This window comes from Gobio gobio (assembly GCF_949357685.1).
Source record: "Gobio gobio genome assembly, chromosome: 4".
NCBI classification, from domain to species: Eukaryota; Metazoa; Chordata; class Actinopteri; order Cypriniformes; family Gobionidae; genus Gobio; species Gobio gobio.
Genome location: NC_137100.1, coordinates 43,346,593 through 43,368,061, shown reverse-complemented (window position 1 = coordinate 43,368,061; position 21,469 = coordinate 43,346,593). Strand labels below are relative to the sequence as shown.

General features: G+C 37.3%; 1 protein-coding gene across 1 annotated transcript; it reads left to right on the top strand.

Annotated features, from left to right (window-relative positions):
* Positions 1 to 1,795: 1,795 nt before the first annotated feature.
* On the top strand, positions 1,796 to 20,936 carry ddx31 (DEAD (Asp-Glu-Ala-Asp) box polypeptide 31). Its single transcript, XM_079814731.1, has 20 exons — positions 1,796 to 2,152; positions 2,278 to 2,594; positions 2,692 to 2,767; positions 2,866 to 2,909; positions 2,987 to 3,057; positions 3,328 to 3,392; positions 3,904 to 3,948; positions 5,611 to 5,652; positions 5,753 to 5,817; positions 6,555 to 6,674; positions 7,518 to 7,624; positions 7,993 to 8,207; positions 9,192 to 9,356; positions 11,110 to 11,169; positions 11,563 to 11,613; positions 11,760 to 11,899; positions 12,402 to 12,486; positions 12,975 to 13,086; positions 14,170 to 14,365; positions 20,449 to 20,936. Exons 1-20 carry the CDS (start codon positions 2,051 to 2,053, stop codon positions 20,588 to 20,590), a joined length of 2,220 nt encoding a protein of 739 aa, XP_079670857.1. The 5' UTR covers positions 1,796 to 2,050; the 3' UTR covers positions 20,591 to 20,936.
* The last annotated feature ends 533 nt before the right edge of the window (positions 20,937 to 21,469 follow it).

The following is a 21,469-nucleotide window of genomic DNA, read 5'->3' as shown; positions in this document are numbered from 1 at the left end:
AAGCATAGAAGACGTCACTTCTTGAGTTTCACAATGCGCTTTCATCACGCTTTACAACATGCTGGCATTTGCGTCAAGCTTGAACTCATATAACAGTTGACTGTAAGCAATGGTCTATAGTGTAAATAGTTTTTTTACACACATATCGTTTCGTCCTCTGCCTTTGTGTTCGTTTTGCTTGTTTTTTGAGCCATCAACTTTGAGGGACTCATCCACTTGCTTTAAGATCTCTGTTTGTGTTCCACAGAAGAAAGTTAGTCATATACATCAAATTTTTGGATGGAGTATCCCTTTAAGCATACACATAGATCAGCTTTAATGCAAATTCTAGATCTGTTCCTTGTGCTTTTATTTTTCTCCTGTCATTTGTACATCTGAAAGGCTACTTAATAAATTTTTTTTGAATTTGACTTCAGTTCTCTTTTCTTAGTCATAGTTATATATATTTTATATCTTATATTTTAATGAACACTGGCATGTCTCCAAATTTATCACAGAAAAATACATTACCCAACTAAAGTAGTCATTCTTGCCATCTGACTGTGTGTGAGCTCATGGGAGTGCATGGCACCTGCTAATTTGACGTATGTTTAATTAACATAACAGGAAAAGGCAGACCGGCCAGAGCCCTTGTGGTGGGCAGTATTAGTCCCGCTTCAGTGCTCACATGCTAAAGAAACCAGCCAATGCTGCTTTGATTATTAAATTCCCTCTCCTTCTATCTTCCTTTCTTTGAGGTCACTTGATGTCTCCCACAGGGAGGAATGGAGTTAAATACACTGGTTAGTGTAACATGTTAACAGGCTGATTTTCAAATTCCCCTCAGATAGTATGCTATGACAGGCAGACACTGACTTAATTATAGCAGATGAGGTCCAGAATATGCATCTCCTCTGAATGTGTAAACACGAGGGCCAGTGTATATCCAAAGGGAGAGGAGGCTACAAAAATGAAATGCGTCTAAATGAGAAAGTATTCCCTGAGCTCCCTCTGGTTCTGTAGCACCTTAATATTTTTATACACGGAATAAAGACTAATTTTTAACAAAGGTTTGGTTATTTCAAATTGTTGGATGGGAAGTGCTATGCAGAATTTTTTTATTTGATTGTTAGAAAGATTCACATTTTATGCTTTAAATAATGTGCAGATGAAAGACGCTTAACAGCATACATTTACATTATAAAATGAACACAGGCACACACTGCAACACATGAGTTCACAATTCGTTGAAATCAAAATGGTAAGTAAAAGTAAGCTACACTAATAGCAGAAAGTAAAAAAATTTGAATAGGAAGCATGATTATGTTTGAGGTTTAAAATAGGAGGTGTATCTTATAATATTTTAAACAGTGGGTTTCAACCAGGAATCCTCAGCAAACTTTTAAGGGATGACTTAAAATAATTTAAATGAAGTTATATTAAAATAATATAACTTTATTAAAATGCTAAAGATAGACAATGTGTAAACTGATATTTTTTTAAAATGTATCAATGAATTGCTCCTAATCAACCTTTATTTAAAAAAAGGTTTTCTGATATGTTTATTAATTAAAAAAATAATGTAAAAACATTTTAGTTAAAGAAAACAGCTCGTGTAGTTAATGTAATATATTGACACTTTCAATTTCTATTAATAAAATAATTTGAAAACAAGCAGCTTTTTTATAATTACAGCAGAACATACCGCACGAAATATTAAATTTGAGAGGCATATACCCATATTGTGATGGACAAGTCAAAAAAATTGAAAACAGCATGGGACTTTTATTTTGGTAACGTCATTACCCGGAAATCTCCTCACGTTGTAGTGTACGGAGGGAAAACACGTGTGAAAGTTTACTCTGTAGATGTACGGCTGTTTATGTTCTGTTACTGTTCACAAGTTAACGTCACGCGCATTTAGCTTGAAACTGACATTTCTGCTATTCAAACGAAGTATAATACGCCATTTATCATTTTGTAAGTAACGTTAGTCGGTATCTGTGAGAGTTTAGTATAACAGTTATTTAGCTACTACAGAGTCTTTAAAAAAAGCCTCCTGCTTGCTGACATGGCTGAGGACATGCTAATGCTCAACATCTCCTCAGCTCCCGTAACGTTTCACAGAAAGACAGACCGAGGACCCTTGTCACCAACAGAGAAATGGACACCGGTGAGTCAGTCTTGCATCCTCTGTTGTCATTTTCATTACACATACGCACTGATGTACTCTGCTTTACACACAAGTTTATTTCAGCCTGATTGTGAAGTGCTGTACTGTCTGTGTTTATGTTACAGAAAAAGAAAGAATCAAAGAGGAAGGCTGTCTTTGAGCCCCAAGAGAGCAGTGCCTCCAAACAGAGGAAGATTAATCAAACTGGTCAACAGCACACACATAAGCAAAAGCTGCAAACCCCCAAAAGCCCCTCTCAGAGGAGTAATAATAGAGACACAGAGGAGAACGGAGACCAGAGTGAAATCTCTGCAGCAAAGTCGCCATCAAAGGTGAAAGCATTTCCAAAGAAAGCTCCCGAAGTGCATGGAGACCATGGCAGACCATTTATCAAGACATCGTCTCTCTTCAGAAACAACCCAGAGATCCCTGATGTCCTCAGGTAGATGCAACACATTTGAGCTTGTGTGAATGGACTCGGGTCTTTCTCAAAATTGACCTTTCCATGCAATTTATTTTTCTTTCTTTTCTCCTCTCAGTCCTGCTGTAAATCTAGTAAAGGAGAAAGTCTTCACCAGCAACACATTTGAAGAACTAAATCTACATCCTCATCTGGTAAGAACAAACCTCAATATCTCTTAACAAGTCTCTCTGAAATGCTTCTCCTGTCTTTAGTCTCATAACTACTTCTTCTCATCTAAACAATTTCACAGGTGGCAACGCTCCATAAGGTGTTGAACGTGACCAGTATGACGAGGTACTGTAGCTTCATGTTATCATTGTATTGTTCTCCTCCTCCTCTGTCTCTCTTCTCATTTTCATCTGTTTTTTCAGTGTCCAGAAACAAACCATACCAGTGCTGATGTCTGGTAAAGATGCCGTGGTGCGCTCACAGACTGGATCAGGTGGGATTTCTGGCCTCTTTCATGTTTTTTATATTAAAATGACTAAATTAAATATAAAGAAATACATCAAGAATGTCATAAATTGATTGTATTGAGTGTTCAGTTCACGATTCATATTTTTTACAACAATCCTACATGCAGTACTAACTTGACAATTGTATTTCTTATTAAAAAAAAATAGTAATCACAAAAGTTAGATGAGTAAGAAGAACAAAAAAAAAAACTGAAAATAATTTTAAAAGATTGTTATTATTTATATGTCTTGTACAGGAAAAACATTGGCATATGGAATTCCAGTGGTTCAGTTCTTACAAGCGATGCAAACTAAAGTGAAGGTAAGTCAAACTGAATCTCTAAAACAGCACACTCAACATCAGGACTTTACTGATTGATCACATAATCATTCTTGGCTAAGAATCTGTTATAGTTGGCTAAAAAAGGAGAACACTTGTTTATTTTGCAATATAAATGTCATTTATTGATCCTGTGTGGAGAAATTGGGGTCGGTAGCAGTCAGACATTCAACACTGAATGTCTTTATTTTTTTTATACATTTATTTTTAATAAATCCTTTGGAGTGGCATTGTGCAGATTCTTGTTTACTTTGAAAACATTCAACACTGTACATTACACAGCATAACATACAATACAAGAAATACATGAAAGTTAGAAAATTCTACATTTAAAATGAGGTACACAATATATATTCATCAAATTGGCAAAATCAGTTTTGAGTCAGATTGAACATGTGATCAATAAAAGAGCCACTGCACCATTAATAGTGTATTTGTAGTTATGTTCAACAACTTTTGATATTATGAATTCAACTTAATTAATTTTTTTCAGAGATCAGATGGGCCTTTAGCTATTGTGATTGTTCCAACCAGAGAGGTATTGTACTGATTGAATATCTGATTGATCTTGTGGATGAACACACACATACACAAACACATACATATACATACATTTATATATATATATATATATATATATATATATATATATATATATATATATATATATATATATATATATATATATATATATATATATATATATATATATTAGTTCTGGGCAAATTAATGCAATTAATATTTAATAGAATTAATATTCAACGCAATTAATGCAGTGTTCGTTTTTTATATACATTTTTGCCTAGCGTTACATTATATGATCACGCTCTTACTCATGTAAATGCTTTAAAATCAGATCCCTAGTTGCGCCAGTCTCTTGCACACATCGAGTTCTCTTTCGTTCTTGAACAAACAATAACAACAACACAGAGAATGTTGCCAAAAGGCCAGTTTTGTCGAGTATATATTACATTTCTGTATATGTCTAACAGGGTAGGCCACAGGTAAATACAACATTTATTATAATAGGTTTATTTAAAGATTGTTTTAAGTTCACTTAAATTAAAAGTAGTTTTTTAAAGCCTAATAAATGTTGAAATTGGTAGCTTTCATTTATACTGTAATGTAATGTCATTAATGTTTCATAGAGACATTAGTAATAGTTATACTGACCTTCATTCATAAAAAGATGCCATTACAACACATTTAAAATATACTGTCTTTAAATTGTTTCTACATTAATTTGGAGAGTAACTGAAATTATTACACTATCAAAATATAAAAAAAAATCTTTTTTTAAAGATTAAAGGATTAGTTCACTTTTAAATAAACTTTTGCTGATAATTTACTCACCCCCCATGTCATCCAAGATGTCCATGTCTTTCTTTCTGCAGTCGAAAAGAAATTAAGGTTTTGGATGAAAACAGTCCAGGATTTTTCTCCATATAATGGACTTCAGTGGGACCCAAACGGTTCAAGGTCCAAATGACAGTTTCAGTGCAATTTCAAAGGGCTTTAAACGATACCAGACGATAAATAAGGGTCTTATCTAGCGAAACGACCAGTTTCTGCGAGAAACCGAGCAGTATTTATGCTATTATTTTACCTCTTAACAGAGGAACGCGATCATCTCTGAGCTCGGCCATTACTTCCGGAGAGTGAGGTCAAATTAGATCGTGGTCATAGATGTATACGTAGATGCCTCATTAGCGACTGCACGGATCAGTAGAATGAGGCATCTACTATCGATATATCTATAACCACGATCGAATTTGACCTCACTCCCCGGAAGTTATGGCGGAGCTCAGAGACGATCGCGTTCCTCTGTTAAGAGGTAAAATAATAGTATAAATACTGCTCGGTTTCTCGCAGAAACTGATCGTTTCGCTAGATAAGACCCTTATTCATCGTCTGGTGTCGTTTGGTATCATTTAAAGCCCTTTGAAGCTGCACTGAAACATTATAGTCATTTGGACCTTGAACCGTTTGGATCCCATTGAAGTCCATTATATGGAGGAAACCCCTGGAATGTTTTCATCCAAAACCTTAATTATAAAATTTTTTATTGATTCCCATCATTAATATATATATATATATACACACATACATACATACATACATACATACATACATATATGTTTGTTATATACATATATATTTGTTATATACCCGTCTTATATACCCTTTTTTATTTCCCCAGCTTGCCCTGCAGAGCTTTCAGATGTTTCAGAAGCTTTTAAGAGTGAGATTTTGCATTTTTGCTAAATGAATATGCTGTATCATTGACGTAATTGAGTTAACGTAAATTTCCAATCTTCACTCGATGTATTTATTCCTTTCAGCCTTTCACCTGGATTGTGCCAGGAGTTCTGATGGGAGGAGAGAAAAGGAAAGCAGAAAAAGCCAGGTTAAAAAAACACACACAAAATGCATCCACTGCAAGAGTTCTGAAGTAGATTTCTGTTGATTATTCAAATGTAAAATTATTGTATCAGTATTATAATTTTTTTTAATAGATTTCAAATTTGCTGAAAATACTCTACCCTTTAAAGAAATAATAAATTATTTTATTCAGCAAAGATGCATTAAATGTATCAAAAGTGACAGTAAAAACAAAAGACTACAAAGTTACAAAAGACTTCTGTTTCTTTTGAAGCTGTTCTTTTGAACTTTCTATTCATAAAAGAATCCCGAAAACAAATGTATCACAGTTTATACAGAATATTAAGCGGAATAACTGTTTTCAATATTGATAATAAGAAATGTTTCTTGAGCACCGAAGCAGCATATTAGAATGATTCAGAAGGATCATGTGACTAAAGACTGGAGCAATGATGCTGGAAATTCAGCTTTGCTATGTAAGCAGCCATTACTTCCGTCTTCAGTGTGTCATGATTCTTAAATGAATAAATTACATTTTTAAATATATTAAAATAACAGTTTATTCATATTCTAATAATATAAGTCACAATATTACTATTTCTACTGTATTTTTGATCAAATAAATGCAGCCGTAGTTAGCATAAGAAACTTCTTTTAAAAAGATTAAAGTCTTACGGACCGTACCAAACTTTTGAACAAGTGTATATTTTATTCTGCAGTATCACTTCAGTTTGTGCTTGTCTGTCTTTGTCTTGACTTCAGACTGAGGAAAGGCATTAATGTTCTGATCTCGACTCCAGGCCGACTGGTGGACCACATCAAGAACACTCTAAGTATAGCTTTCAGTGCTGTGCGCTGGCTTATTCTGGATGAAGCCGACAGGTCAGTGTGTTTGCTGATTTGAACCAAGAATGACATTATGTGGTTTACGTTAGCTAATTCATTTATGACATTTTATCATTTGTATGGGTGTAATGATACACTCATGTCAAGATTCGATACAAATTGTGATACTGAACTCACGATACGATACGTATCGCAATATTTAAAGCCAAAATAATGAAATGTTTTTTTTTTTCTACTTTATTATTATTATTATTAAAATATTATTATTGTATTATTATCAGGATCCACAAATATTCCCCCATTACATTATACATTATATTTAACATTATATATAGTCGTTTAATGTAGTAATGTCACTGAAACGCCGTAAACACCCTCACTCAGACTCTCCCGGTGCTCGCTATGTCTTGCCTCTCCCACTATTAATGCATTATACATATAAGAATAAACCATCTAAAATGCTTTGAATAATCACACTACTAAAACTAAATATGATCTGGTGATTTAAATAATGTTTGCGCTTTCACTTTGAGGAGTGTCATTCCGCAAGCGCTTCAGATGATCAATGCAATCTGAATTTTTTTTTTAATTTATGTTTAGCTCATCCAAAAAAAATTATTCTGCATTTACTCACTCTCATGTTGTTGTTCACTGTCATATATCATTTTTTATTTTATCATTATGATAGGCTATATCATTTATATCACAAAACTCTCGCACGCTATTTCGGTCACAACACAGCAGACGACAGCAAGCAAACATTAACCATGAGTGCGATAACGGAAAAAATGATTAGATCATAGATTAGTTCTTGCAGCCTTGTTAGCAGATGTATCAGTATCATGTGGATTTTACCATTATATGTGTTCTGTACTGAAGGATTCTGGATTTGGGCTTTGAGAAAGATCTGTCTGTGATTCTGAATGCTCTGAACGCCACTGGACTTGCCAGACAGAATGTGCTGCTTTCAGCCACACTCACCGAGGGTAAGCTCAGCATCCGCTCACTATCACGGTCACACAATGAGAGAATGTGTCTGGCTGTAAAGTGAGACAGTGGCTTAAGCGCTCACTTTAGACTGTGGGAGGTACCGTACTTACTTTATTCTAGTGGAAGCAGACTGGGATGAGCTGACAGGAGTTGTTGTCTCTCAGGTCCATTCTGTCTCCTCTTGGCGTGAGAAAACAGGCTCTTTATTTCAATGAAAACTGAGTTTTTGAGCCTCTTATAGCACCCTTCAGTTTTAAGCAGCTCTACGTCACAAAACGTCTTACTCTTACAACATTTTCGATCACAAAAGCATTTTTGGTGACAATCTACGTACATACATTGATCCTGTTCTCTGCATTTCCAGGACTGTCCCGATTAGCTAGTATCAGTATGAAGGAGCCTGTGAGTATCCATGTGTCAGAGGGGAGTGGGGAGACAGTTGAAGCGTGTCCCCAGGCGGCCCCTCAGGCTCTGTCAGACAGCTACGCGGTTCCTGAGAGACTGCAGCAGCATGTGGTGGTGGTGCCCAGCAAACTCCACCTGGTCTGTTTGGCTGCCTTTATTCTGGCCAAATGCAAGGTAGAGCACACCATATGTTAAAACCCAGTTATTAACGCTCCATGGTTTTGTTTGTTATGCCGTAGATCACCTCATGTCATTTCAGTTTGACTAAAGTGAATCATTCAAACGTTTTATAATCTGCCAAAGGTGTGTAGAAGAAAGCTGGAACTGTTTTAGATGAACCCTTTATATACGTATAGTAATTTTTCTTTCTTATATACACTATGTATGTAAATGTAAAACATCTTGTATAATATTAACTGCTGTTTTTCTTTTCTTATTTTTGTTTACCTTTTATTTTTATTGTGTATATGCAACTTTTGTATTTTTGTAAACCTGTTTTTGCCGTGAAGATTGCCTCAGATGCTGACATGGCATTATAAAACTATACTACCTTATACATTACCGTTTAGGTTTTTGAAAAAAGTCTTGTGATCAACAAGGCTGCATTTATCTGATCAACAGGGGAAAAAACAATATTATTGCAATTTAAAATAAATTATTCCTGTGATGTTAAAGATGAATTTTTTGCACTATTACTCCAGTCTTCAGTGTCATATGATCCTTCAGAAATCATTCAAATATGCTGATTTGATGCTCAAGAAGCATGTCTTATTAATATTATAAATATTGATATTGCTTAATATTTTTGTGGAAACTGTTTTTCAGGATTCTTTAATCAATAGAAAGTGCAAAAGAACAGCATTGCTTTTAAATATACATTTTTTGCAACATTATAAATGTCTTTATATGTCACTTTTGAGCAACTGAATGCATCCTTGCTGAATGAAAGTATTAATTTCTTCACAAAAAAAAAATCTTACTGACCCCAAAACTCTGTGAATTTCTTTTAATTATCTTCTATTTTAACTGATAACCAACTATGTTATTACTTCTAGAGCTTACTGTAACCAAGAAAGTCATTTGTTCATGTTACATGCTTGTTAGATACATGCCTTGCTGTCACTGGACTTAAGTATGTTGCTGTTTTTTTGTACATAGTTTGAGCAGCGCCAGAAGATGGTCATTTTCATATCCAGCTGTGAGGCTGTAGAGTTCCTACTCACTCTCTTCACTGCAGTCCTCTGTGAGAATCCCAGCACCACATCAACCAAACGTACCTCATTCCTCAACTTCTACAGGCTCCACGGCAATATGAGACAAGAGGTGAGACATTATGTGCCAATTCAGAAAAGAGCTATGGGTTTTAAAGAGGCTAATTCCCAGATTTCCGAAGGTTTCTAGTTGGTCAAGGTTTTGTAGACATAATGCCCAGGAGTGTAGTTGTAATTCAGTTTTATTCGACTCCCTCATCCCACACTTACAGTTAAACTGTCGGTTTTTGCTGCTGTGTCTTTAACAATTGACTTGATGTATGTAAATAATTACTGACTATCCGCTTTGCATGCAAAATTATTAACACCCCTGAACACCTTTAAATTGGTTTTGATGTATTTTTGGTCACTACATAATTCCTGTTCTTCCATTTCAGTTATTTTATAGTAAATGACTTCACTATTATTTTGTAATGTGAAAACTAGTAAAATACAGTAAAACGACAATAATGTGAAATATTATTAAAATGTAAAATAAATAATATTAAAATAATTATAATTAAAAAAGATAAAATATTTAAATGTATTTTAAAATGTATTTCTATGATGGCAAAGCTAAATTTTCAGTATCATTACTTCAGTCTTCAGTGTCACATGATCCTTCAGAAATCATTCTAATATGCTGATTTGGTGCTCAAGAAACATTTCTTCTTATTATTAATAATGCTGAAAACCGTTAAGCGGCTTAATATTTTTGTGGAAATTTTTATCAGGATTCTTTGATGAATAGAAAGTTTAATAGAACAGCATTCATTTGAAATTTTGAACGGTAGTGTAGATATAATTTTCCATGATATTCTCTTTAATGTATATCAGTAGAAAGTATTTTTAGTTGTCTGTGGATATATCAGGGTCCCCACAGTCATGAAAAACTTTTAAAAGTTTTTGAAAAACTTTAAAAGTATGATATTCAGATCTGCAAAGTAATAAAATCTAAAATTAATGTACATTTCTATAATGAATATACATGTTACATGTTATGCAAAGCTCTAAAATATTTTATTGGCTAGAAATGACTTTTTTTGAGTGCAATCACTTTAAAAAAAAAATTATCCATGAATCATGAGTCTTGACCTCATAGTTCTATATTTAATGTATAAATACAAAACGAATTATTTAGCATTTATATACATTGAAGGCTAGTATGTCTATGCATCAATCATGCTTGAACAGTATATAGCCTTCTGTTTTAATTTTTATTTATTTATTAAAATGACCATGTCTTTAAAAAGCATCCAGAAGCACTAGCAGCATATGACACTGAGTTAGACCATCATGGTCTGGTTGAACGGTGGGGTCAGCCGGCTCTCGGCCAGCTGGCGTTCAGGCAACAGCAGCAGTCGGTGCCCTGTGGCAGTGTCAAGGGAACTGCATCCTGCCACTGTCCAACCTGCACCCTTACCCCCACACAAATGGAGCTGCCGTAGGTCGCCCATATGGCACTGGTAGGGCAGGAGACTCAGGAGTCTCTTGGTCAGATGTATGGGAGAGCAGGTTTGGGTGTGGTGCTGGCCTGTAGTGTTATGGATGGGTTTGGTAATGGGACAGCACAGGCTGGGCTCTGGACGTCTCCTCCGATGAGATGAACTGCAGGAGACAAGCAGCTGTTCCAGCACACAACAGATTGTGCTCCATGGAGAAAAAGAGAGGATCTGTCGGACATCCCATTTTAAGATGGGCTCTTATCAGTGTTTCTACCTCGTCTTTTGTTCTGATATAAGTGCAGATACTTCTTTTGCTGTGAACAAATTAAGCTCAAGTATTTCTCTTTTATGCACTTTCTTTGCCCGTTTCTCTCCCTTCAGGAGCGCACTGAGGTGTTCCAGGAGTTCTCTCTGTGTAAAACTGGAATTCTACTGTGTACAGTAAGTCATTCAATTTCATGCCATTTGTATTGTAACTGACATTGACTGCAGTCTAAAGCAGCGATTCCCAAACAGGTGTGTGCATACTTGAGGGCCAACCTGCACAGTTACTAGGAATACTTATTAATTTACAAATTATTATCCCCTCCATACATATCACTGTCCTTCTTTCTGTGTGACATCTGCAATCCCACATGTAATTGATTTTTCTTTTATGATATAGTACATTTGTTAAATGGCTAATTGATGCATTGATTTAATGTAGCTTTAGCTATGCCAGTTAGTTAATGCACAAGTTTTGAGGTCTTTTTTTCTAGACTCAATAGATGCTTTGTGTTAATGGTTAAATAGATTCATATTTAAATATGTTTTTGTTGTTTATTTTACCCCTAGGATGTGGCTGCACGTGGATTGGATCTTCCTCAGGTTACGTGGATTGTACAGGTTAGATTTCTTCATCTAAAATCTCACCATTTGCATAATAGCCAGTGTGCAACAAGAAATTTAGCCAGTTTTCTTACTATAATTGAGCTTAATTCAAACTTCTAGTTCTTCATTTTTAAAAAAAAGAATATCACCTTTTTTTGCAGTACAACCCGCCCATTTCCGCCGCTGAGTATGTTCATCGTGTGGGCCGCACGGCACGAATTGGAGCTCAGGGTAGCAGCCTGCTCTTCCTCACCCCCTCTGAGACGGCTTTTGTGGATGTGCTGGCCAATCACAACATCAGGTGTGCTGACTGGCATCTCATGTATATCAGATTTACTGATCATTTCGATGAACTCCAACACAGCAGTAGGGGACTGTGGGGCAGGTCCTGTCTGATGTGTGGATGAAGTCCAGTCCCTGACATAGTGATTAAAGATGGTCAAACAGGTCTTGTCTCTGTTCCAAAGCCCACAATATAACAGTCAAGAGCTGGACTGATGACTCTGTGCTGATCTCGGTACTGGAAGCCTGTGTGAAGAGAAAACACACTCTCAGTCTCTCTGCATGAGAGCAGAATGAATCTGTTCTCCTGGCACAAGCACTATCATATTTGGCTCACATTATGGTTTACAGTACTAAAGGATGATCGGAAGGAGTTTGGTAGCATTAGCAAAGCTCGATATGTTGAGATAAACTTGGAAACTCACAGTCTGGAATATGTTGGTGCAATTTTCTTCCCCCATTGATAAATATTTTCATTTAAAATATCCATCTACACCTTTTGGCTTCTCTCTCTCCCTCAGTTTGTCAGAGATGAAGATGGCGGACATCTTGGCCACTTTGATGAAGGACGAGCGCTTCAAAGGCAGAGGGAAATGGGACAGTAAGGTAACTTCTGACAACTAAACCTTAAAAACGGTGATTCTGACCCAAAGAGTCAATGTTGACTTGTTTGGCTGCAAAACTATTATAACGTTCCTAGCTTGGTTGAAAATGCACGTCTAGAGAACAGCTGTGCGAGAAGAATGGCTTTCTCTTTATCTCTTATTTTCCCCTCTCTCTCGACAATGAGAGCCGTCTGACAACAATGAGTGAATGTTTCTGCCAGCGCTCAGTCAGTCCTAATCCTGATTTAATGTCCTTTTCCCTCCCAGCACCAATCAGCTGGTTGTAATCCTAACCCATGCCACCCCCCTTGTTAGCAGCCTCATTTGAGGGTCAAAGGTCATTGATGGGGAGGGGTGATATCATTAGTGTGTGTATAACCAATAACATTTATGTGCTGCTCTTGTTTTTTTTATTGTCTTTTAATATAATAAAATGTGATTTTTCACTGATTTCTGTTGTTTATCTTTGATGTGTGTCTCTTTGTACAGAGATCAGCCGCTGCTTTTGAGCAGGAGGTGCGAGAGAGAGCCACCGTTTTACAGACTGACTTTGAGAATTATGTTCATGCCAATAACGAGTCTCTGCAAACAGCGAAGAGCGGTAAGATGAAAAACGAATCATCATGCAGGGTTACTGTGTTAAACTGATATTTTGTTCTACAGCTTTGCAGCCCAGCTACATTTAGTTGAATATCTAAATATAGATATTTGTACATTTTTGACAATGATTTAACTGCTAAATCATAATTATTAATTAATAATTTTCCTTGATATTGAAATTGTATTTAATAAAATAAACAAATATTTTAATAATTATACAACAACAATTAAATATTAAATATAAAATGTTTTATTTAAGAATAAAAATATTTAAAAAAATGTAATGAATAATTAATTAAAATTAAGGAATGTCATTAACATTAAGGCCCTGTTTACACCTGGTATTAAGATGCGGTCAGGTCGATCAGATCACGAGCAGATGAGGGAGACTCGTACCGGTTTACACCTGGTGTTTTACTCCGTCTCTTCTGTCCACTTTCAACCACTTCTGTCCTGATTTTTTCGAGGGGGGGGTCTATGGGCGGGTAAATGTGTCTTTTTTTTTTTAATGGATGCAATAATCTCATGCAATTTATATATGAATGCGACTGGAGACGACAGAAAAACACACAGAGAGCAGCAGATTTAGTTTCTGCTGTGACAGCCACAAAACCCTGCCAAACGCTGTGAGTGCATGTTAGAAATCAGGAATGGTGAGAGAACATTGTGCTTGGTAAGTTTTTCGTCTTCAAACTAAACTTGGGTCTTCAGCCGACAAAGTTTAAATCCCAGCTGGCTAACGCGCTTATCCATTATGTTTATACATTTGGCCAGTAGAAGAGCAGCCAGTCTATTGTTTCTGTTCAAAGCATTCGACCACATGAGTTTTAACATTACGAAAGCAATCCGGTTGGATGCGTTTTCGACTATGTCTATAATTGATCGAAAGCGGACAAGCTCAAAAAGGTTTAGACCCCATTTACACCTGTATTTAGCATCGTCCTCTTGTTATCCGACCGACCAAAACCCATCTTAATACCAGGTGTAAACGGGAACAAAATTGGGGTTAAAATTATTCCTTTATTGTGCTTGGAAATGTCTTCTACCTGCACTCTAAATGCCCTTTTTTATTTGGGTCTTGAAGCATTGCAGTCTTTCCTGAGAGCATACACCACATACCCCTCCAGTCTGAAACACGTCTTCCACATCCGCAACCTGCACCTGGGCCATGCTGCTAAGAGCTTTGGCCTGAGGGACGCACCCCAGGGCCTGGGCAGCTCCATAACCAATAATCCTGCCAACAGCAAAGACTCCAAGAAGGGCAAAGACAAAGCCAAGAGGTACTGCAAGTTTTCAGAAATTGGACAGTAATTTATGAACCTGTCAAACAGTTAGCGATGCCTGATAGCATGATCTAGTTCTTCTATTTGATAAATTTAGCTGTGTTCTGTTTGATGCTACATTTTCCTCAGTGGCTTCTGTAACGTTTTCATATTTTCCCATATAATACTTCATATTTGTCATTTTTCTTTTTCACTCATGGATTATAAATTAAAGGGAGGTTTTCTGTTTAACTCAAATGGCATGTACACTACAGTTCAAAGGTTTGGGGTCAGTACAAAAATACATTTATAAAAAAATATATAAATTTTACCAAGGATGCATTACATTGATTAAAAGGTACAGTAAAGATACATTTAGTGTTACAAAAGATTTCTTTTTCAAATACATGCTGTTCTTTTCAACTTTCTCTTCATCAAAGAATCCTGGAAGAAAAAAACATGTCAGGGTTTGTACAAAAATCTTAAACACTACAACTGTTTTCAACAGTTATTATCTTATTCTTGATAATAAGAAATATTAATTGTACCAAATCAGCACATTAGACTGATTTCTGAAGGATCATGTGACACGGAAGATCGGCGTAATGATGCTGAAAAATTCAGCTTTAACATTACAGGAATAAATGACATTTTGAAAGTTATTTATCATCTGAAAGTTATATTACAATATTGATATTTTAGCTGTATCTTGACATGAAAAAAATCGTACTGACCTCAGACATTTGAACATCATATATTAGATTAGGCAAAAAGTGCATATATAATACAGCTCATTATTTAACTTATGATTGTCATGAAAGCAAATTTCAGTAATCAATACCAATAGCTGTGATTCTCAATATCAGCAAAACTTAATTCTGAGTCTGTAGACTCGGTACTGCTTATGCTGTAGAGTGAATAGGAATTGTTTACGTTTTTATTTTTGTAGCGACTAGGCACCGAAGTACCGGTACTTTTGACATTTCTTAGCAAGACTATAAAGCTTGTGTTGAGCAAAACACAGCCTATGTTAAACCACCAATATCCTATAACATTCAACCACTTATCTAATGTCACTTCTTAAAGAGAAGAGAAATGCCTTCGAGGCTTGGACAATTTTTTACTGTAAGTGTCTTGTAAAGGCTGCTCTGAAAATTGCCAGCACGGCTGCGCTGGAGAAAAGCCCACAGCTCACACACACACACACACACACTCTTGGCAGCTGCGAGTCTTTCACTGGAGCAGAGCTCTTCAGGGTCAAAGAGGACTAGTCAAATCCTGCCTTTACCAGCTGTATGTTTTACCTTTCACCTTTGATACACTCACCCCTCTCGGTTTCCCTCGGTTTCCTTTATGCTGTGATGCCCTAGCTGCGTTATTCCCAAAGCATATTGAATATGACATCCTTTATAAAGAGCTGCTTTTGTTGCTTTCGATGCATACTATATTCAGGTCGGATTTACTTAGTCTGATAGCAGTCTTTGCTGTAAGTAGGTGTAATTTGTGATGGCAGGTGATGATTGATTAGGTGCTGATGATGTGGCCAGTACATCACTAAATATGAGGTTTGTCTAGTGCTTGACACTGCAGGGTTATTAGTGGTCATTTCCCATAGGATTGAATGTGGTGCTGCTGCAAGCGTGGGGTCTGGTTAGCAAAGGCCATGTCCAGACTAGCCCTTGAGCGTGTATTTGTCAGTGCATCCGTGTGTGTTCAGATTATCCACAGGACACTTAATTAAACTGAGTCAGAGCCAAAGATCGTCCTGAACGTCATTAGTCACAGTGAGGAGCTTTATCTGTATCTGCGTGCATTTGTGTAAATAAAGAATATTCACATACAGGCCTCTTCTTTAGGGTTCAGAATGTGTTTCATAGCTGACCCACACATGCAATGATCACAGTTCTCTTGTCAGACAAGAACTGTCACTTGAACATTTCTGTTATTGTCGGTGTATTCTGCTAGATTTTACTCCCCTGTCTTTCATCCCACCTTCTGTTCTTCAGTGTGCCTTTGAGATAAAGGCTCAAAAGCCTCTGCGTGCCGTCTGTGCTATGAAGGGGGTGTCAGGTACAGTTTGGTAAAACTGATGTTAAAGTTGCTTAACTCAAGGTTAGTGACACATTAAATTTAATTGAGTAGCGTCATTTTATTGGTGGAAAACAGAGTCCCAATAGTCATTCTTTACAGAAGAACTTATCCTGTTGCGGAAGGGCGTTTTGAACGTTCGCGATATGTAAAACTATTAGGATAGAGTACTTCTAGGGCTTTAGGCTATGATTTAAAATGTGACAAAAAATTAAAACATGCACCAGAGTTTCTTCTACACAACTACGAACACGGCGTGAGTTGCAATGTCCGAATCATGAAGAAACTGGTTATTTTTGTTGAGTCACTCAAAATTCACAAAATGCAAACAAGCTAAACAAAACCCGGAACCAAAAACCCAGAAGTAAGTTTTTATAAGCTGTCGACCCAAAAAACGAGCGTTTAAGGACACAAAAGTGGATAGAGACCATTGAGACTGAGCGCGACATGTTATATTACACTGAGAACTACACACTGGAGGGGAACGTAATCAGCAACAGGAAATATAATATATAAAACTGACATTTGGATATAGAGGGAGAATCCTATAGCGAATAAACTGTGATAACGTGAGAAAATGTTGACGGTGTCTGAATAAATTTTGGTTTGACTGTATATTGAATCAACTACAAAAACTACCTAGTTTAATTAATTATTTCACAATTCTATATTAAATCATTTTATGGCTTCATTTGTACATGTGCACTTCTTTATGGTAGTGCTGAGTTTTAACTTGTCACATGTTGGCTCAGACACTATAGGGAGAAGCTTGTGTCTAACCACTAGTAATTGGCAGGGTGACCTGCAGCAGGACCTGTGAATGAAACCCATGGAGCGGGACAATAGGTCAGTCCCACAGGAGCTGCCCCCAGAGCAGGCCAAACGTACTCACACTCTCTCTCTACCGCCCAGACAACAGACAACACCCGTAATGAACTTATCAGCCGTCATAGCTGACAGCTGACATCTATATTTACCAACCATCACTCTATATAGAATATTCATGCTGCACTATGTCGATGCAACTTAACTGGTCAGTGCTTTGGCCCTATTAACATTTACCATTCCCAGCCTAATTATGTGTGTGTGTGTGTGTGTGTGTGTGTGTGTGTGTGACATTGCTGTGTTGTGCTGCGCTGTGCCTTACAGTCTCAGTCGAGTCTAGCCGTCCTGTCAGGAGAGACTTCATTACAGCGGCTGTGGTATACACTGTCCATGTCCAGACAAGATTTCTCTAATGAGCAGATCACACCAATATAAACACACACACACACTTATGGACTCGCGACTGAACAACAAAGACCTCTGGTACACAGAAGAGAGGCCATTACAGGCAACCAAAAATACACACGCATCAATCCTTCTGAGAGTTTAATTCTATTTTTTATTTTTGTAGGATGTTGTTAATATATATATATATATATATATATATATATATATATATATGTGTGTATTTATGTATATATCTTTTTTTTTTGCTCATATTTATATAATATGCTGCTCAAGAAACATTTCTTATCAGTGATAAAAACGGTTGTGTCTCTGAAATTTTTTTTTTTTTTTTTACATTCTTTACTGTAGCTTTTCAATTTAATGCATCCTTGTTGAAAAAAAAAATCTTACTGGCCCCAAACTCGTGTGTGTGTGTGTGTGTGTGTGTGTGTGTGTGTGTGTGTGTGTGTGTGTGTGTGTGTGTGTGTGTGTGTGTGTGTCTGTGCATATACACTCACCTAAAGGATTATTAGGAACACCATACTAATACTGTGTTTGGCCCCCTTTCACCTTCAGAACTGCCTTAATTCTACGTGGCGTTGATTCAACAAGGTGCTGAAAGCATTCTTTAGAAACGTTGGCCCATATTGATAGGATAGCATCTTGCAGTTGATGGAGATTTGTGGGATGCACATCCAGGGCACGAAGCTCCCGTTCTACCACATCCCAAAGGTGCTCTATTGGGTTGAGATCTGGTGACTGTGGGGGCCATTTTAGTACAGTGAACTTATTGTCATGTTCAAGAAACCAATTTGAAATGATACGAGCTTTGTGACATGGTGCATTATCCTGCTGGAAGTAGCCATCAGAGGATGGGTACATGGTGGTCATAAAGGGATGGACATGGTCAGAAACAATCCTTAGGTAGGCCGTGGCATTTAAACGATGCCCAATTGGCACTAAGGGGCCTAAAGTGTGCCAAGAAAACATCCCCCACACCATTACACCACCACCACCAGCCTGTACAGTGGTTACAAGGCATGATGGATCCGTGTTCTCATTCTGTTTACGCCAAATTCTGACTCTACCATCTGAATGTCTCAACAGAAATCGAGACTCATCAGACCAGGCAACATTTTTCCAGTCTTCAACTGTCCAATTTTGGTGAGCTTGTGCAAATTGTAGCCTCTTTTTCCTATTTGTAGTGGAGATGAGTGGTACCCGGTGGGGTCTTCTGCTGTTGCAGCCCATCCGCCTCAAGGTTGTGCGTGTTGTGGCTTCACAAATGCTTTGCTGCATACCTCGGTTGTAACGAGTGGTTATTTCAGTCAAAGTTGCTCTTCTATCAGCTTGAATCAGTCGGCCCATTCTCCTCTGACCTCTAGCATCAACAAGGCATTTTCGCCCACAGGACTGCCGCATACTGGATGTTTTTCCCTTTTCACACCATTCTTTGTAAACCCTAGAAAAAATTGTGCGTGAAAATCCCAATAACTGAGCAGATTGTGAAATACTCAGACCGGCCCGTCTGGCACCAACAACCATGCCACGCTCAAAATTGCTTAAATCACCTTTCTTTCCCATTCTGACATTCAGTGTGGAGTTCAGGAGATTGTCTTGACCAGGACCACACCCCTAAATGCATTGAAGCAACTGCCATGTGATTGGTTGATAAGATAATTGCATTAATGAGAAATTGAACAGGTGTTCCTAATAATCCTTTAGGTGAGTGTGTGTATATATATACACATACATACATACACACACACACTCATACTCAAAAGTTTGGGGCCAGTAAGGTTTTTTTTTTTTTTTTTTTAACAAGAATGCATTAAATTGAATTGCTTTAAATGTATTAGTTAATTATTACTATTAGAAAAAAGAGAATATTTATAAAACAGAGATTAAGTATCATTTTATTTCTTATCTAGTCATCATAAATGGCTGAAAAAGTCATGGACAAATCAGAGACTCATTGATCAGAATGAATGGGAACCCTGTAGCATCCCACAGGATTGTCTTTTTGTCTTTATTTGGCGCATCATCTTAGTCTGGCTGTGAATAGTTTTGAGGGTGTTAATTATGGACATATCATTGTATTCATTTTATGGCCAGGTGCTTTTGTTAATTTCACTCCATTTTGTTGCTTTGCCTGCTTGCAGATCTCCCTCTGTACGTTCTTTATTTCTGGGGAGAACTTTGATGGGTTTCTGTAACTCTGTTACCTAGCTGATAGATCACTGCTGCAGAGGCATATATCATATTTATGACATGTCTCTCAGTAAGTGTAAATACAGTGTCATTCTATACATATAAAATATAGACCATTGTGTGTCTGTATATATCCTGCTTTTCGCCTGTAGGGGTCCCTGTAAAGCGCTCGGGGACCAAAAGAACAATAACTGCTGTCTCATAGCCGCTCTAAGCCCTGGGGGTAGAGTGTGTTGTGTGTCACCATGAGGTAGGTGTGTGTGTATTGGATCCTTAAGCAGCCCCACGGGGGCAAAGCGCCGCTTCATTCTCCAGAGTTATTGATTAGATAAACAGTCACTAGTTTTACATCAGGCCCCCGCTGCTGTCTACGAGCCTTTTATTGACGACAGTGGGAAATTTGTTCAGCCAGGCTCAAGACTCTACCTCCTCTCTTTACAGGAAAAAATCTCAGATTCAGTATGATTTTGAAATGTTTAGAGCAATTCACACGGTTCCTGTTCATCATGAGCGCTTTTTTGTGCTGTTGTTGAGAGGAAAGACTTTTTAATACACATATGAGTGATAGTCTTCATTGAAATGTTTTTCAGGCCTCCCAAGAAAATCACATCAAAGGAGCGGGTGTCAAACCTAATGCGCTCAGAGTATCTCAGTGGGATAGAGGGAGAATCCAAGTCTAAGAAGAAGAGGAAAAAGAAGAAGGGTCAAGCAGAGGAAGAGGAATCTGCATGAAGTGGAAGATATAGGAGTTATCCGAGATGCTCTTTCCAGCCGAGAAGTGCTGAGGTCGGAGCCTTCGTAGCCAGGTGCATTCTCATGGATGAACTCACAGGTGTTTTTACACAGTGACATTTTTACCTGGAACAAAGCACGACAGGTCAGCAGTGGTCTGAAAACCTGCTCCATGCAAAAGCTTTGCAGATGGTGAAATACGCCTATTGGAGTGAAATGCATCTGTTTTATTGCTCAGTGAATTTATTACAAATGTGGTGCCGTAAATATGACTATGAGTAATGTGATGTTTCATCAAAACGTTGTAAAAAATGAATTTGACATAAAAGTGAGTTGTATGTATTTGATGTTGTGTCTGATTTAATTTGATTTTGGGCTCTACATAGAATTTGCTAACATGGCATGCCTTTTATGTTGTACACAAGATTATGAGAACACCGCATAAAAAAGCACCGTCTTCGTTAAAAGCTTTTTAGCTCGTTTTCCCTGGCTTGAATTTCGATTTGGTCAGGTAAATAGGGGTGGATATGTATGGAGGCTTACGCTGACCAGCTGTCCAAGCGTTGAGTCTGTCTCTCCCGGTCACCAGCTGCTGTCTTTTGGCCGAGTTTTCGCTGCGAGCGCTAGAAGAAATTTGACTTGAATATTACGTTTCACGGTCGCTTTATTACCGCTAAGGCCGCTTGTAAAATTTGATTGGTCTGTAATAATGAAACGCCTATTATGATTGGTCAATTAAACCCACACAACAAACCACTTACCCAGTTACGCTCATTTCGGTGTGGCTGAACTGTTCTTTACAAAGCGCCTGTGAAGAGAGCTCACAAAAGGTTTCCATTGGCAGTCTTATGCTCATTCAAAACGTAAATATTGATGTAC